This window comes from Brassica rapa, chromosome A03, assembly GCF_000309985.2.
Source record: "Brassica rapa cultivar Chiifu-401-42 chromosome A03, CAAS_Brap_v3.01, whole genome shotgun sequence".
NCBI lineage: Eukaryota > Viridiplantae > Streptophyta > Magnoliopsida > Brassicales > Brassicaceae > Brassica > Brassica rapa.
This window is the reverse complement of record NC_024797.2, coordinates 19,036,844-19,053,703: the sequence shown is the minus strand read 5'-3', so window position 1 is coordinate 19,053,703 and position 16,860 is coordinate 19,036,844. Positions and strand designations below refer to the sequence as shown.

Here is a 16,860-nt window from a genome sequence, read left to right as displayed (position 1 = left end):
TATAATAGAATTAAGTTATATTCTAATGATTTTCTATTTTAGAGTAAAAAATATATTGAAAAATATAATGACAAACAAATAATAAATGAACAATGTATAATAAATTCACTTTTTACTATATTAGAGTGTGAAAAATAGAATACAATCGGAATATTTTTACTCTAAACTGTATTTTAGAGTAAAAAAATAGAGTAGAATTAAAGATATCCTAAGCTGCAATGGCTTGTTATAATATTTTTTTTCAAAATAGATAAGAGCATTCTAGTGTTGAGACGTTAAAGAATGAACTTTTATATAATATGAATATATTTAAAATATTTAATTGTATAATTTTGATTTGAAACAATTAACTAATCATGTGTGGACAAATGTTATATGGATCTCTCATAAGTTTTTAAGGTCTTCTCCTTTTCTCTAAATTTTCTTTCTTTCTTTTATATAACAGATCACTTAGAAATGCCCATTGGAATGCGTTAGTTATGGTCTAGTTTTGAGCTTTTCAATTGTTGAACAAGTACAATTATTTTGATCAACTTAAAGTATGATTAACCTTTTTTCTCTTTGGATAGGTTCGGTTAATCAAGATGGAACAGCCACTCATGAGTGTAGAACTTTTGATAAAATAGAAAGCAGATTAAATATGTGTTATTTGATTAAATATAGTAAAGTTAAGTAACATGTGGTGAATATTGCTTAGTAAATACTCTTTCTGTTTTAGTATAAAGTTTTAGAGAAGTTTTGTTGTTTTATAATATATGATGTTTGTACAAATCTATGTAATTTTAATTTTATTAAAAATTGTGTAACCAATTAAATTTTTATTATTTATATTTAAAATTAAATTAGTTATTTTTAAATTGTAATTCAATGATATTTTTGATTAAAAAATAGATTTTTTAATATATGTGCATTGAAGTAAAACATCAGCTAATGAACGGAAAAAGTGCTAAAGTGATATAATAATGAACAATTGAGAAGGTACATTACATACGTGTATTTGTAATTTAAGAATCGATCGCGGAATTAACGGATATTAATTAAATCAGTCTTTACGGCCATTATACGTACCATCATATCGTACGAATCATGCATGTTCGCCATTACTCTTCCAATTTGACGAGTCATCATTTTACATAATTTCGAACTTACTTAAATATTGATGTATGTAAATGTCTATGGAAGATATTTAGGGCTGTTCAATATGGTGAAACCGAACCGTACCGAACCGAACCGAACCGAAATAGACAATATGGTTTGGTTTTGGTATATACCATATAAACCGAATGGATATAATTTTATAAAAACCGTAGGATTTGGATATGGTTTGGTATATAACCGATTAAACCGAATAAACCGAACAAAACCGATTATGAGTAGAAACATGTAAATATGTATCTATTTTAAAACAATACATGAAAATCTATTTGTTACATAAGTTAAATTTGTGTTAATAACTATTACTATAATTTTATAGTAATAAAAACCTTAATTTGTAAAACACATGAACTATAACTAAATAACAATACATCGCAATTCATACATCTTATTTTCTAAGTCTTTTTTTGATCTTTTTGATTTATTTTAGTCTTCACTTAATTAATATGAAGATTATAAATTTGATGGACAATAATTAATAGAAAATTTTCAATTGAAAAAGCATGACTTTAATGAACACTAAATATGGAAGAGTGGAAAAACTTTTCTGTTTTGTTTCATATTTTTATTTTCAAAATTTTAAGCTTTGATTTTAGTTATAGAATTGATTATTTTATTAATGGTAGAAGTATTTTTACTTTTTTTGTTCATCTATTTGAACATGTAATATATTTTTAATAAATGACTGTGTTGACAATATGACTCTAAAATTCATATAATATGATCTCAAACAAAATAATTATGTTTTTTGGTATAAAACCGAATAAACCGAAAACCGACGGTATATAAACCGAACCGAACCGAAGTAAATATGGATTTAGAATGGTAGTATATTTTACTAACCGAAATACCGAAAACCGAAAAAAAAACGAACCGAAACCGAACCGATATCCGGATTGAACACCCCTAAAGATATTAGATATGAAGATCGTAAAGTATTCAAAAGGAAAACAATAAAAACTCGTTATCTAGATTAACTTATATAGTTTTGGTGAGCTAGCTCTTTCTATGTCCTTTGGTGGCACATCTTTCGGCTTCTCTGTCTAGTGTAGGTTGATCTTTTTCAATTCTGATATATTCTATTTAATCATCTTTTCCATTGAACGGTAATAAACAACTCAAAGTGGAATGTACATGCATTTATATATGTGAAAATTTATATGACTTTTTAATTAGAATAATCGTTATAAAAATTAGTTGTTTATACGTACATAATCTTTCTTTAATCTCGTATTTTCTTTTGACCAAAAAAAATCTCATATTTTCTTAAGCAAATATAAATTCTTTTTTTTAATATATGCTTGTCAAGCAAATGAATTATGATTCTTTTTATGAATTTTGGTTAAACTGATTGTATTTTTTGAGCAACTATTGATAGTATTTTAAAGTTGACAAAAACTAGTATTTTTCATTCAAAAAAAAAAAGACAAAACTAGTATTTAAAAAAAATCGATCAATAAAGAAAACGTAAACGAGTGTCAAATCAGTCCGGGCGTGGCGGGTTGGGTTACTGGACACTCTACTTGACGAAGGCTATTATTATTTTTACGATTTACGCTGATAAACCAACCTTTGCGTGATTTCTTGGACTATCCTATTCATGAACTGCCTATTGTCTCACTATATAATTATAATATAGTATATTCTTCATCCAATAAAAATAAGAATTAAGAAATATTATTTTTCTTCTTCTTCTTTTGCTTTTTTCAAAAAATATCTTTTCTCCTTTTCATAGCTCATTGGTTGAACGAGTAAAAGAGATGACCCACGGTGTTCTCTAGATGGTAATGAAGTTGTTGGCCTTTCTTTTTAAAAAATACCATGATTTCCCATTTTTTACCAATTAAAATTTACGAAACGCATCTTTGATTTTATCAGAAATTCATAAATCAATTAATTAGGTGAAAAATACTAACGATGTCAATTACGCAATGAAGTAACGAGATTGTTGCATCTAATATCTCATCTAGTAAACTTTTAATTACATATACAAAAGAAAAATAGTAACTCACATTATCTTTCACTTCTACACTCAACCAAAGAGGTTTACATAAACCAAAAAATAACAAAAAAGATCTGAGGAACAATTAGAAGAGGTCAAACATCTGAAACCCTACGTACATGTCAAAGCAAACATCAGAGATCGATGAATGGTCTTCTACTGTTATCTTGTGTATGAGTGCATGCATTACATTATATTATATAAAGTACTCTAGAGAGACAGAGAAGAGAGATCATGGAGACAACAAGGCCTGTAGACCAATGTCGTTGTGTTTTCGTGAAGGACCAGAAGCTGGAACAGGGAAGTGTCTTGGCAAGAACCCTAAGAAATGGCCTCTCATAGTGTGTTTGTTGTGATCATTATTGGGATTTCTATAGAAAACGCTTGATGGCGACGAGGCTCTCGAAGCGTCGCAGTGGAGAATGAAGAAGAAGCAGATGATCATCAGAGGAAGAAGAGCTTGCGGGTTTACTGATGATCTTTTTCTCCAATAATGTGGATATGTAGGAACCATTTCTAGGTTTCAAGTCTGAATCAGAGGAAGAGATCAATAGGTGTGTTTTTTGTTTGTTTCAGTTTTGGGGAAGTGGGTTTTGGTTGAGGATTTTCGATGAAGTAAAAGATGGCAAGTAGTAATGAGGTCAGCAGATTCAGAGAGAGATGAGCTTTTGAAAGCAACCCCTTTTGAATAGGTCTCTCTTTGGCTGGAAACAATTATAATGGCCAACAAACTAAATAAAGGTAAAGGGAACTGAACATTAATTTATTGCATTTTATTTATTTAATCATGAACTGAACAATCACTTGTGTAAATATATTTTTTTTTATAAAAAAATGTTCTTTTGCGTGGAAAATGAATCCCTTTTTATATAATAGAAAATCATAGATTTGGAATTTATTCTTTTATATACATGCAGTGTCAGGTGGCCCGGGGGGCATGAGAAACAGACTATAAGGAAACATGTAGTATATATTAAAACGAAAAGACGAGAATATTAGTATTTTTGTAGGCATGTGTTTACTTTGTATTTCTTTAAATTTCACTATGAAACAATTTTTTATTTTTTTTTATGTTACTTAAGAATTCATTACAAATATTTTTCCCACAATCTCTGCTAGTCTATTTGTTACAAATTTACCACTTCTAATATCTCCACAGAGAAAAAAGGTAAAATGATTTGCTTCCATCCAGTATTTTGAAAACCGTATCACCGTATGTTAACATACCAAAATTAGTATACGTACTTCTTCTCACGAACTTCATGATGTCATTTGTCTCTCGGATTTTGTAAATTTAATGTTACGTGAAAAATGTATCAGAAATTAATTATATACAACAGACGTACGTACTGTCCTACACTCCTATGCCTATCCAATGCGTACTTATATGATCACACAATAGTTTCGCAGACAAGTGTTTATGCATTGAAACATATAAATGGACAGAGAATTAAAAGTTTATAATAGCAATATGGATGGTCAATAAAGAAAGGTTTTTGGGTCCCTAGTCCCCAAAGTTAAGGTTAAGAAGATACAAAGTGGGAACAAGTTCTTCTGTCCTTTTTATTATATTCTCAGAATTTGTTCTGTCTTTAGATTTTATATTTAATTAATTAATGTTATTTTATATGGTTAGTGCCACTTGTAGAGTCTGATGAGCCAACGCTTTGTACAAATGAGCCAACCATTTATAATAGCAAGTTATTTGGCAGCACACTATAATAGATCTCTTTATGGGCATAGATGAATACCAACTCAAACCGGATCAATGCTCATAGTATATCAAATCCCGTTTCCAGTAGAAATATGATAAAATATTTCAACATGGTGACAAGTTTTTCTTTTGGTGGACTTCGATTTTTTCAACAGCAGCAGCATTAGTTGAGATATTGCTTGAGCATAGATCGATCTCTCTACAGACTCGAATCTTACACAAACATATCGGTAATCCATTTAACTGGTGTATATAGTTCCACATCTATTGCCAAATTTCATGCTGATTCGATATCAGATTATTTATTACAATAAGATAAAACGGTGGGAATTAAGACATAATTGCCTGCTTTGATAAGAAAAAACATAATTGCCATGTTTTTCAGTCATCAAATGTAACTTTTTAAGTACCCATTATGGATACTTATATCACTTTACTAAAAAAGTTTCCTGAAGAATAAACATGAGTTTGTGATTCAGTAACACAAAAACTTGTATGTATATATATATACACTTATAAGCAGTTAAATTAAATGAATTCCAAACTTAAAACCAATTAGTGATAAATAGAGCGTACAATTTATCTTACATATTATTTAGGATATCTTCTAACATCTGATGTGGCGATTTTGTCTCTAATATAAACTTAACATTTAAGACACATAACTGCCTACTAGAGTTCTTATTCTTTTCATGCGTATTGATAAAATTTTAAGAAAATTGAACTTATCAATACAGTGGTTTGACATGTTTTGTTTTAGTGAGCACAAATCAGACTATGGCTCTGAATGGTAACAGCGGATTGAACGGTGCGGGACAAGCGGTTTAACCGCGGTGCGGTTCTAACAGTTATAAAAATGTATAGATATATGGTATATGTAGAGATTTTTGTTACTGTTGATTGCAGTGCGGGACGAATGTTACCATTCGGAACCTATGTGGGATGAACTTGACGCATATACAGTGATGCTTTTTACTCTATAGTTATCGATAACTAACGTTGGTTTTCCAACTACAACGTCAAATAAAACAATATAATTAATATAGTTCAAACCCGTGTACTGATCTGATGATGTAAAGAAAGAGTATCCAATCCAAACAAATTATGAAACTCGGAGATTTATTTTTATGTTTAGAAAAGATTAGTCAAATTGGATGTAGACCCTGTTTAAAAAATAAAAAAAAAATTGGATATAGACCCAAAGTATAAGATTATAATTTTGGTTATATATCAACCAAAAATGTTACAATTTTAATAGTATCCAGTAAATATTTACCAATAATACTGCATTACATATGTATAGCGACACGTTACTCAAAGAAAATGTGTATGTACGTGCGACATTTTCAATCATAGATTTTACTTCTCTTGATTACATATAACTGGGATCAAAAGATTTCCCGTATATTAAGGAACAAAAGGATGATCTTTATTCCATAACATAAGCAAAAATAACTTATAATGGAATTATATGTAATCGCACGCGAATGAGTTATCATTATACATTATATATGTTACTTTACGGTTCCTCATCTCATCCTCATCATCTTCCTTAATTACCCGTAGCGTGTGAATATACTCATCATTAGAAATTTATTACCTTCATTCTATTAAAATTTATAATATTAGTGTCCTACAATGTTATCCAAATTTTATCCATGACTAATCTATATACTTAGTAGAATGTGTAACATAAAAATTCTGCCTAGTGCCGAACGTGAGTTGAAGAAGAAAATCTGGTCGTCAGATCTGATATATTGTTTCGCTACAAAAATTCTGTCACAGAACTCACTAAGAATTGGGATCTGATATTTTTCTTTTCATGTGATGGAAACTAGTTGCCCATACTCCTGGCAGCCTCTGAATGATATGAATGTCCTACAACATTAGCACAATTTTATACATGGCTAATCTATATACTTAGTAAAGTGTGTAACATAACAATACAGCCTAGTGCCGAATACGAGTGAAAAAAAAAACTGGTCAGATCTGACAAAGTTCGCTACAAAATTCTAGAAAATTCTTCATATTAGTTCACTAAGAATTTGATCTGAGGTTGACTTCGAACACGTACATGACAATGCATATGATTATATTTTGCATGTGATGCAAAATAGTTGCCTCTACCCCTTTGAATAATGAAACTCAACCGCACACTTTTGGAACTCGATTCTTCTGCATCCCTCTGTCTTGGACCCAGTATTTATTTTGAACTAATTGGACAATCAATTTATGGAGAACTAGTTTTGAATATGTTTCATGCAGAATTGTCTTTTGCATTTGACGAGTTGGTTACATATGCTAGATGTTAGCAACAAAAGGTGAATATCTATAATTATACTAAGTAATAAAGTAAATACTAGTAATTAATATATTTAAAAATGAACCACTCACAAAAACTGTCAAAAAGTTAAAAAGTGGATATCCACTCGATCTAATATATATATGCATATATAAATAATTATATATATATATATATATATATATATATTATGTAATGATTTTATATTTCCAAGTTTTAAAAAAATTTATCCCCCGAAATTAATTGTTTAGTTACTAGATTTTATTTAAACAATCACATTTATTTTTCTGTATCAATGTTATTGTTTTACACTTTCTTTCTTAGCTTTATGTATTTTACCTTTTTGAAATTTTTGAATTTATGAAATATGATTTTTTTTACGAAGAAAATATGTGGTTAAAATTTCATATGCTACGATATATGGTATAGTGACGAAGCAAATCAAATATTAAAATTATTAATCTGGATAAAGCAGATCAAATCACATATACATTCAGAATTACGGAGATCAATATGTGCTCATCCTTGCAATATATTGTCATTTTCGCAAAATATATTATCTCTGTTACACAAAAAGCCAAGTTTTGGAAAAAATTGTTTAACAAGAATATAATTTTTATTTTTAAATAATTTTTAAATTACTTAATCGTAATAAATTTTAATCTTTAAGAAGATTAATTAAGTTTATTATATTACTTTTGAACTTTGATAACAAAATAATGCATTTATTATACATAGTTAATGTAACTTTTAATACGAGTAAAAAAATACTATTTACTTAATTTTTAATATATGTCGTTTTAAAAATATAACCACAGTTCAATCAAATAATAAAACAGAATATATAATATCATTGTTCTTTGACCAAAAGAAAACATAATATCATTATTCAATGTTCATATAGAACATTAATATTTAATTATTAATAAACTTTCCATAAAAAAATTGAAAAGTCGTGTAACAAAAAAAAATTTCTCAAACGTCAAATATTTAAAATGGAAGGAGTATTATTTTTGAGGAATGAAGTGATTGCTTTTTTACCCATTTCGCCATTGTAGATTTCTATAGCAATACAATTTTAATTAATGAGAAACCCATTCCCCGAGTACATTTATTTGCAAATTTTGCAAAGAGAAAAAAAAAATGAAGGTTCCTTGCATATAAGGGCAAACGAAAATCATTGTCTACCAAGAACAATAATGGATGAAAATCATGAAATGAAGGAGATGATTACTAAGTTAATTTATTAAAGCTGAGATCATAGAAATTGGCGCAGATTTTTACCGATCTGCCATAATTGCTAATTGTAGACAATGATGCACATTCGCATCATTATATTTTAACTTTCATCCGGTACAACTTTACCCTAAATACGCAAATTATCAAGTTTAATTATATGCTCACGAGTTAGAATATACTCAATTCATTCGTCTGGTACTATAACGATTCTAGAATAATTAAACTGATAATTTTTTTTCTAAATTAAATGATACTGTACTTAGCTACCATTCATAATTATAAAAACACGGACATGCTATACTTTCAAAGGGTACCGGTACTCTGTCGAGTTCTAGTAAAAGTTCGGTAAATCTTACGCTCTTTTAAATGGCGATTACTCGTGATATTCTCTGTTTATTTATGCTAATTAAGTTTAATCAAAATTTGACCTAGCTACGGGAAACTTATTCACACAAATTACTAAAAGTAAATGACTCGTAAGCCGCACCTAAGTTAGATTTCTCTTTTTTTTTTTTGGTCAAACTGAAATTTTATAAATGCTTACTCTCCACGAATGGAGAAAGTGTTCATGAAACATGAAAACAAAGCCACATAGGCTAAACAAACAACTAATACAAAGAAGCAAATATAACATAGAAGGATAAGGGCATACAAAACGCTTAAACAACTAATGAAGTCGAGAAATCCTCTATTCTCAACGACCATCAAACTGTAAAGTGAGACGATGCCTTGGAAATTAGAGACCACAATCAATGATATAATTCCCAAGATTGAAGCAGCAACAAGTGCACAATCAACAATATTCAACATGGCTATAAAGCCTTTGATTAGAACTTCAGTGTTAGAAGTATCTCTAATCTTCAACATTACACTCCCTTGCAACAAAACCACATAAAGTAGATAATGAAATTGGGAGAGGAACAAACTCCATAACGGAGGAAGCCAGACAATTAATGGATATGTAATGCATCAATCCATTAAACTGCCACAACTGAAAGGACTTGAGTATCACAAAGATGGAACTGCATACTGCAGTAAAGAAACTGCATACTGCAGTAAAGGGACCACGAGAGAGTCCAAAATACCAAACCAAAGATATTAGCTCATCATCCAGCATTAATTTAGAGAATCTTTCTGATAAAACCTGGATAAATGGACGAGGAAGAGAGATCGAGATGATGATGGGGATCGACCAACCCATTGTTGATTCAATGGATACAATGACAATCATACTCAACGGGCGAGCAGAATGTATGAGATAACACCAGCAAAGAACCACACTACAATCTGCAGGATACCAATATTTGGAGACAAAGCTTGTATCACCAACATACACAAGAGAAGCAACCTCATCACAGAACACAAAAACCATATTCAAAAAAAAAGATTCCAGATCTGGAGCTTTTGAAACCGGTTGAGAAAAGGCGCAGGATGTGTCAAGGAGCAGAAGAAACACGAGAGTGAAAGGTGCGTCAGGAGGATCTGGTGGTTTTGGCGGACAGAGAGTTTCAGGTGGTGGTTCTGGCGGAGAGAGAGCTTCAAGCGGCGGTTCTGACGGGGAGAGAGCTTCAAGCGGCGGTTCTGACGGAGAGAGAGTTTCAAAAGGCGGTTCTGGCAGTACAGAAGGAGACGTACAGGGCGGCGGGTCGGGAGGAGGACGGAACTGCGACGGAGGAGGCGGAGGACGGAACCACGACAGAGAAGACGAAATCACCAACGGAGCCATATGAAGGGTTAGCTGCTTCATATGAGGGAAGGCTGCGCAACCGTGATGAAGTTGCAGAGATCCATGGAGGCGGTACATTGGGGACTGAACCCAGGAGAGTTTCACTTAGGGCGAACTTTTTTTAAGTTAGATTTCTCTATTAGGCAACTTTCGGTCACCCTGCTTTGAAAGTAAGAAATTATATAGATCATCGATTAGTTATCCATGCCAAAAAAAAACAAATGTCGATCAAGATTTTGATCCAAAAAAAAATGTGGATCAAGATTAAGGGAGAGCTACTAAACAAACATTAAAGAAAAATGCACCCTAAACAAAAGGACCAAACTCAAATTCATTGAACTTAAACCCCTAAACTTAGTTGACAATTATTGATTGTTTTTTATTTATGTATAAAATTCTTTAAAAAATAATCAATCTTACAAATATAAAAAGAGTAACCAATAGTTATATATCTTCTAATTTGCTAGTCAATTATACAGCTTCATTAGACAGTCTAACCATATACTATACTAGACAACTATAGTGTTATGGATATTCGAATACTTTTCTAATTTATATACGTTGTTGCTCACGTTAAATGATCTAACAAACATTATATTGACCAGAAGATGACACAACCCACAAAAAAATACGCTTTTGCTTTTCTCCCGGCATCAAACACTTTCGCTCGAATAATAAAACCATATTTTTCTATTATCCGCAGTGGAAGCCACAACACAATTTGTTAATTGATATCATTAACACAAATTAAGTATATTATTCGCCATGGCCACCAGTGTCATCTTTCACATTGCTCTGCTCTTCGTCAACACAATGCTTTGTAATGATTGTTTGGTGTCTGATAAATACTCTTTTAATTTCATAAAAATTGATGTAATAAGAAGAAGACAGATATGGACCAAGTCCATGTGCATCGTTCTCTTGACAAGTTCAGACCAGACCAGGCCCTCATGCACAAATATAGGACCCACTATTATCCATCCACACACTTCTGGCCTCCTAACTCACACGTGTGTAAAAGTCGCACCGTTGGTCAATGCTCCCATCAAAACGCTGATCTACCACCGGTTACAACAACATTTGACCGAGCAAGACAAACTTTGAGTTTTTGACCCAATACCAAAGAAATTAGCTGAACATCTCAATTGTTTCGTATTAAATAAAATACTATAGATGGCTTACTTGTCAGTTGAATTTTCCACCTCGTTAACGTTTTATATACACTCTACTATAGTATATCATATGAAACCGTCATGTCTTTGAATATTATTACGAAAGAATATGTTTTTAAGTTCAAAACGGTGACGCAAGCGTGCGTTTGACTCTGTCTTTAAAACCACCTCTCCTCACTTCCTTCCACACCTTTCACTTACCAACACCATCATCATCGTTTGTCTCTAAACCAATGGGGAGAGATGAAACAGAGACGTACATTACGGTGCCTAGCTTGTTCCGGTGTCCTATATCTCTCGACGTGATGAGATCTCCCGTTAGTCTCTGCACGGGCGTTACCTACGACCGTGCAAGTATCCAGAGGTGGCTCGACGGTGGCAACAACACTTGTCCCGCCACTATGCAGATTCTCCGGACAAAAGAGTTCGTCCCTAACCTCACTCTTCAACGGCTTATCAAAGCCTGGTCCGATTCCGTCGGCCGCCGCGCCGGTGTCTCCCCGCCTCGAGGGATTTTAACGGTGGAGGAAGTGAATAAGTCTTTGACGAGACTGTCTCTCGAGAAGGACGACGAGATACGTCTGGAGAATCTCTCGAGAATCGTTCGGTTCGCGAAAGACTCTGAGGCGAACAGAGAGTTTCTCTGGAAGAGAAAGGATTTTGCGGCAATGCTGGTCCACATCATCGCCACCGTGGACGGCGGCACACGCGCGACGGCGAAGATCAAGCTAGGTCTTCTGGCGATTATGATTTTAGATACTATCATCAAGGGAGGGAAGGAGAGAGATCGTGAACGGTTATCGAAGCTGATGTTAACGGACGTTGGCGGTTGCTTAACGGCGCTTCTCCTCGCGATTCAGCGCGGGAATCTGGAGACGAAAATCGAGTCCGTTAGGGTCTTGGAGATGATCTCGTTTGACCAAAAGTCAAAAGTGATCATCTCAGAACGTGACGGGATCGTACCGGAGCTGATCAAATCAATCAGCTCCGAGACGGATCCTTCCTTGATGGAAGCGAGTTTATCATTTTTAATCACGATCTCAGCCTCGAAACGAGTGAGATCGAAGCTAGTAGCTGAGAAAACGATCACGAAGATCAAAGACATTCTCCTCACGGAGACAACGAGCGTCGCCGTGACGGAGAAGTCGCTGAAACTGTTGGAGACACTGTCGTCAAACCGAGAAGGTAGGTCGGAGATTTGCGGCGGAGACGGAGGGAGGTGCGTGGAAGGAGTGGTGAGGAAGCTGTTGAAAGTTTCGGCGACTGCGACGGAGCACGCCGTGACGATTTTGTGGTGTTTGTGCTACGTGTTCAGGGAGGATAAGAGGGCGGAGGAGACGGTGGTGAGATGTAACGGCGTGACGAAGCTTTTAGTGGTGATTCAGAGCAGCTGCTCGCCGGTGGTGAGACAGATGGCGAAGGATTTGATAAAGGTTTTGAAGGTGAATACATCTGCTTCTGTTTTGTCTGCTTACGAGACGAACACGACTCATATTACGCCGTTTTGATTTTTATAAATGTTATATACTATTTTGAACGTAAATATTGTAAATCATGAGAATTGTTTTTGCTAGTGTGATCAGTTTTGCTAATGTGTATCTTATGTGTTCAGATATCTAACAGTAAAATGGTTAATAGATATCGTATGCTTGAAATGGTATTCTTTCAACATTCGATTGGTAAAGTTTTTTTTTTTGTTAGCAGGAGGATAAAGCCCAACTAAATTTTGGATTGATCCAATCCTGGATTTTCTAACGCCATTTGTTTAAACTGGATTGATCTGGATTAACAATTAACAATTTGGTTGGGCTTAACTGGATGCAATATTCGGGCTTTAGACCCATTTCTAAATGGCTTCCAAGTTGAATCGAATAACCGGATTTACTAATTTTTGGATCATCAATAACCGAAACAACAAAAAGTCACCAAAATTGACCAATCACAACAGTTACGTGTTTACAAAATAACCCAATCAAACATGGTAAGAAATTTCCGACAGGTTAAAAGTATGTGTTTATAGTTTATACTTTATACACAGACTTTTATTCATTTGAGATAAGAATGGTGTCTATACAATACAATACACAAATTATTTTCTTTCATTGTATTCCTGAAAATAAATTAATGATTGAACATTATGATTATTTTGCATATTCTAAGAATCTAAGTAGAGAATCACACATTTTTAGCTATAACATATTTTTGACAAATTTTAAATTTCCTAAATTGAGCATGTGCTTATAAACGTCCAGACGATGGAAACAAAAAGTCAACATTTTGAAAGTCAAACTAATCGGTCTCAGAAAACAAAAATAACTTTGTGTGTTGATGTTTTGGTCAATATACTCGTCGTCAAAACATCCATTCAATTTCTCAGACCAAACACAGAGAAGAAACAAGTTGGATCCTTGCAACAAAAAGTAGTGAACGAGAGAAGCTCTCCCCAAGCTTTTAATGGATCCGTGGGAGCACTTCGCCGGCGGTAATCCTTCCGATCAACAGACTCCAAAACGTCAGCTTCAGATCTGTGGCCCTCGTCCTTCACCTCTAAGCGTCAACAAAGACTCTCACAAAATCAAGAAACCTCCCAGGCACCCTGCTCCACCTCCTCAGCATCACCGCGACCAAGCTCAACCGTACGCTCCTCGAGAGCCGGTGGTTATCTACGCCGTCTCGCCGAAAGTCGTGCACACCACAACCTCCGATTTCATGAACGTCGTCCAGCGTCTCACCGGGATCTCCTCCGAGGTCTTCCTCGAATCAAGAAACGACGGAGATGTATCACCGGCGGCGAGACTGGCCGCGACGGAGAATGCTAGCCCGAGAGGAGGAAAGGAACCGGTGGAAATCTCGACGGCTATGGAAGAAGCAGCTGAGTTAAGTGGCTATGCGCCGGGAATACTCTCGCCGTCTCCGGCTATGTTACCGACCGTTCCTGCCGGAATTTTCTCTCCGATGTTTCACCTAGGTGGGTTGTTCTCGCCGGCGTTACCGCCGGGATTATTTTCGCCGGCAGGATTAATGAGCCCTGGTTATGCTAGTTTGGCAGCGTCACCAACTTTTGCTGATTTCTTCAGTCACATTTGGGATCGAGAATAGATTATTAGTTTTTTTTTACATTTTATGTAATTTTATTAACTTGACATTATCCAAAAATTAGTCCAAAGGGGTTTTAAATGAGTTTTGTGTATTTGTAATGTAAACTATATATTATATAACATCTCATTTAACTTCCAAAACTTTTCAGACAGATAACGTTCCTAGGAAGTAAAGAGGTTTCTGCAAGCTATATATATATAGGAGTTGTAAGATTCTCCTGACCTAAGTTACCATATTAAGGAAGAAGATTCTTCATGTGGCAGTAACAATAGAGTTCCAAGTTCCTCCAATCAATGTGCCAACTCTTTCTCCTTTGATTGCTTTCGCAATGTTTCCAGGCTCAGACAGATTGAAAACCACAACTGTGACCAAAAGAAACATTCTTGTTGGCATTTTAGATGATCATATGTAAGTTTTGAGAGAGAGTGTTTTAAAAAAGCAAACCTGGGATGTTGTTTTCTTGGCATAAAGTGATAGCAGTCATATCCATCACAGAGAGATCCTTTGAGGTTACTTCTTGGTACGTTAGTGATTCGTGGAGGCGAGCGTTTGGGTTTCTTTTAGGATCATCGTCAAAGACTCCATCAACGTTCGTTGCTTTTAGTACTACTTCTGCGTTAACTGTGGGAAAAAAGCGTTTAATAAAATAATTGGAGAAAACTATAACACAGAAGCTATCTTTTTTTTTTTTAAACTTACTCTCAGCACAACGAAGAGCCGCTGCAGTATCAGTTGTGAAGAATGGATTGCCTGTCCCGGCTGCGAATATAACAACCCTGCCTTTCTCTAGATGTCTAATTGCTCGTCTTCTAATGTAAGGCTCTGCAACTTCCGACATTCGGAAAGCGGTTTGGACACGTGTTGGGATGCCGATGCTCTCCATTGTCGCTTGAAGGAATATTGCATTCATCACAGTTGCCATCATCCTGTCAAAATGATAGATGAACCAATGAGACCAAAAAAAAGACAGATAGTAAGACGAACAAGAACACTCTGATAGAGAAGACTCGTGTGGCACAAGAAGTCAAGAGTGGATTTGATACCCGATATAATCAGCAGAGGAGCGATCAAGGCCACTGCAGCCAGCCCAGGTGGATCCACGAAAGATGTTTCCTCCTCCAACAACGATCGCAACCTGTTGTAAAATCGTAAGAAGATCAATACAGAGTTTAGGGGACTCATCATCATCCTTAACGTATGTTTAAAGCATAGATCTCTCTGTCTTATGACTTAAGCTCATAACTCTTGTAAATCTGAAGTGAAGTAATTAGTTATTTCAACACAGTTTGTAACTTCTTCACGTACTAAACTTGCATTTTGTCAATCAATTTGTCTAGGAAAGAGCTCAAAGCTTAATGCCTAACCACAAAGAAACGCTAAATCCATGGTTATAGAAACCCATCACAAGAAGAATAAAAAAAATGTTGGAGAATAACCTCAATGCCAAGCCGAGTCACAGCTGCAACTTCTCTCGCAATGGACATAGTAACCTAGTTAAATCAGTGAGAAACTGGATCAGGCTTCTGGAAAAGAAAGCATAAACAAGGAGGTTTATTGCAACCACAAAAACCTTTGGGTCAATATTCTGTTGCTCGTCTCCAGCAAGAGCTTCACCACTGACTTTAAGCAAAACCCTTCTCCATTTAAGCGGTGGGTTAGATGCTCCATCGAACGAAGGCATTCCAGGAAACGATGACTGGCCGTTTAACCCACTGAAAATTACAGATGATGGCACAAACAAATTAACAAGAGAAGCCAAAAGTGTTAAGATTTACTTCAACCCAGCAAAAAAAAAAAGAAGTTTGCAATACGTTTTAGCCAAATCCTAAACCCTATAGCCAAAAGTGTCATCACTGAGGAATTTCCACAAACACCATGTGGGCATAAAGGTTAACAACTGAAGGTTAATGATACCTTCCATTATTCTTGGGTTCTGGAGTTGAGCCATTGTTCGAGGAAGAAGAAGAAGAGCAGCTGATAAGCACACGCCTAGTTACATTCTGATCGGAGAAGAGATTACGATGGCGAGGGGCGAGAGGGACGAAAGAGGTTCGGGAAATAGAAGAAGAAGAAGTTGAGATTGGCGAGTAAGAAGTGAGGGGCAAGGGAATCGACATTGACGGAGAGGGCAAAGATAAAGAAAATTGAGATGATGCTGATGATTTATCAGTAGAGAAGCGTCGCCGGCAAGGAGGAGAGGTTTGAGTTTGCGAAGATAAGGTCTGGTTCGAATGTCATTAACTAATCAAACTTGTCGTGTTCTCTCAGTTGAACATATTTTGATTTTGTTTTCTATATAGTAATAAAATAATTAAGAAAAAAAAACAAGAAAATTTCCTTGTCTTTTTAGTTTACTTTTACAAAATTAGCTTTCATTTAAAAAAATGACTTAGGTTTTGAGGATGAAGTTTCAAATTTAAAAAAATAAAAACTAAAAATTTCAAAATTAAA

The 16,860-nt window shown here is 34.5% G+C and overlaps 4 protein-coding genes across 4 annotated transcripts; 2 read left to right on the top strand and 2 right to left on the bottom strand.

Annotated features, from left to right (window-relative positions):
- Positions 1-3,095: 3,095 nt before the first annotated feature.
- On the bottom strand, positions 3,096-6,822 carry LOC103859766 (protein IDA-LIKE 4-like). Its single transcript, XM_033287180.1, has one exon. The coding sequence runs from the start codon at positions 3,669-3,671 to the stop codon at positions 3,390-3,392; it is 282 nt and encodes a 93-aa protein (XP_033143071.1). The 5' UTR covers positions 3,672-6,822; the 3' UTR covers positions 3,096-3,389.
- A 4,496-nt stretch (positions 6,823-11,318) lies between these two features.
- On the top strand, positions 11,319-12,908 carry LOC103859764 (U-box domain-containing protein 29-like). The gene has a single exon (XM_033287179.1). The coding sequence runs from the start codon at positions 11,544-11,546 to the stop codon at positions 12,816-12,818; it is 1,275 nt and encodes a 424-aa protein (XP_033143070.1). The 5' UTR covers positions 11,319-11,543; the 3' UTR covers positions 12,819-12,908.
- A 189-nt stretch (positions 12,909-13,097) lies between these two features.
- Positions 13,098-14,542, top strand: LOC103859762 (protein MKS1). The gene has a single exon (XM_009137342.3). It carries the CDS (start codon positions 13,765-13,767, stop codon positions 14,407-14,409), a length of 645 nt encoding a protein of 214 aa, XP_009135590.1. The 5' UTR covers positions 13,098-13,764; the 3' UTR covers positions 14,410-14,542.
- On the bottom strand, positions 14,467-16,667 carry LOC103859763 (uridylate kinase). The gene is made up of 7 exons (XM_009137343.3): positions 16,324-16,667; positions 15,980-16,121; positions 15,846-15,899; positions 15,453-15,544; positions 15,109-15,335; positions 14,854-15,030; positions 14,467-14,771 (listed from the first exon to the last, which is right to left on the bottom strand). Exons 1-7 carry the CDS (start codon positions 16,524-16,526, stop codon positions 14,662-14,664), a joined length of 1,005 nt encoding a protein of 334 aa, XP_009135591.1. The 5' UTR covers positions 16,527-16,667; the 3' UTR covers positions 14,467-14,661.
- Positions 16,668-16,860: the final 193 nt, after the last annotated feature.

Bases quoted from the DNA above. Each gene is read 5' to 3' on its own strand.
- LOC103859766 (XM_033287180.1), bottom strand. From the start codon at position 3,671: ATGGTTCCTACATATCCACATTATTGGAGAAAAAGATCATCAGTAAAC.
- LOC103859764 (XM_033287179.1), top strand. From the start codon at position 11,544: ATGGGGAGAGATGAAACAGAGACGTACATTACGGTGCCTAGCTTGTTC.
- LOC103859762 (XM_009137342.3), top strand. From the start codon at position 13,765: ATGGATCCGTGGGAGCACTTCGCCGGCGGTAATCCTTCCGATCAACAG.
- LOC103859763 (XM_009137343.3), bottom strand. From the start codon at position 16,526: ATGTCGATTCCCTTGCCCCTCACTTCTTACTCGCCAATCTCAACTTCT. The intron at 16,122-16,323 runs GTATCATTAACC...TGTAATTTTCAG, and splicing joins GAACCCAAGAATAATGGAAG to TGGGTTAAACGGCCAGTCAT. The intron at 15,545-15,845 runs GTTATTCTCCAA...ATTTTACAACAG, and splicing joins TGACTCGGCTTGGCATTGAG to GTTGCGATCGTTGTTGGAGG.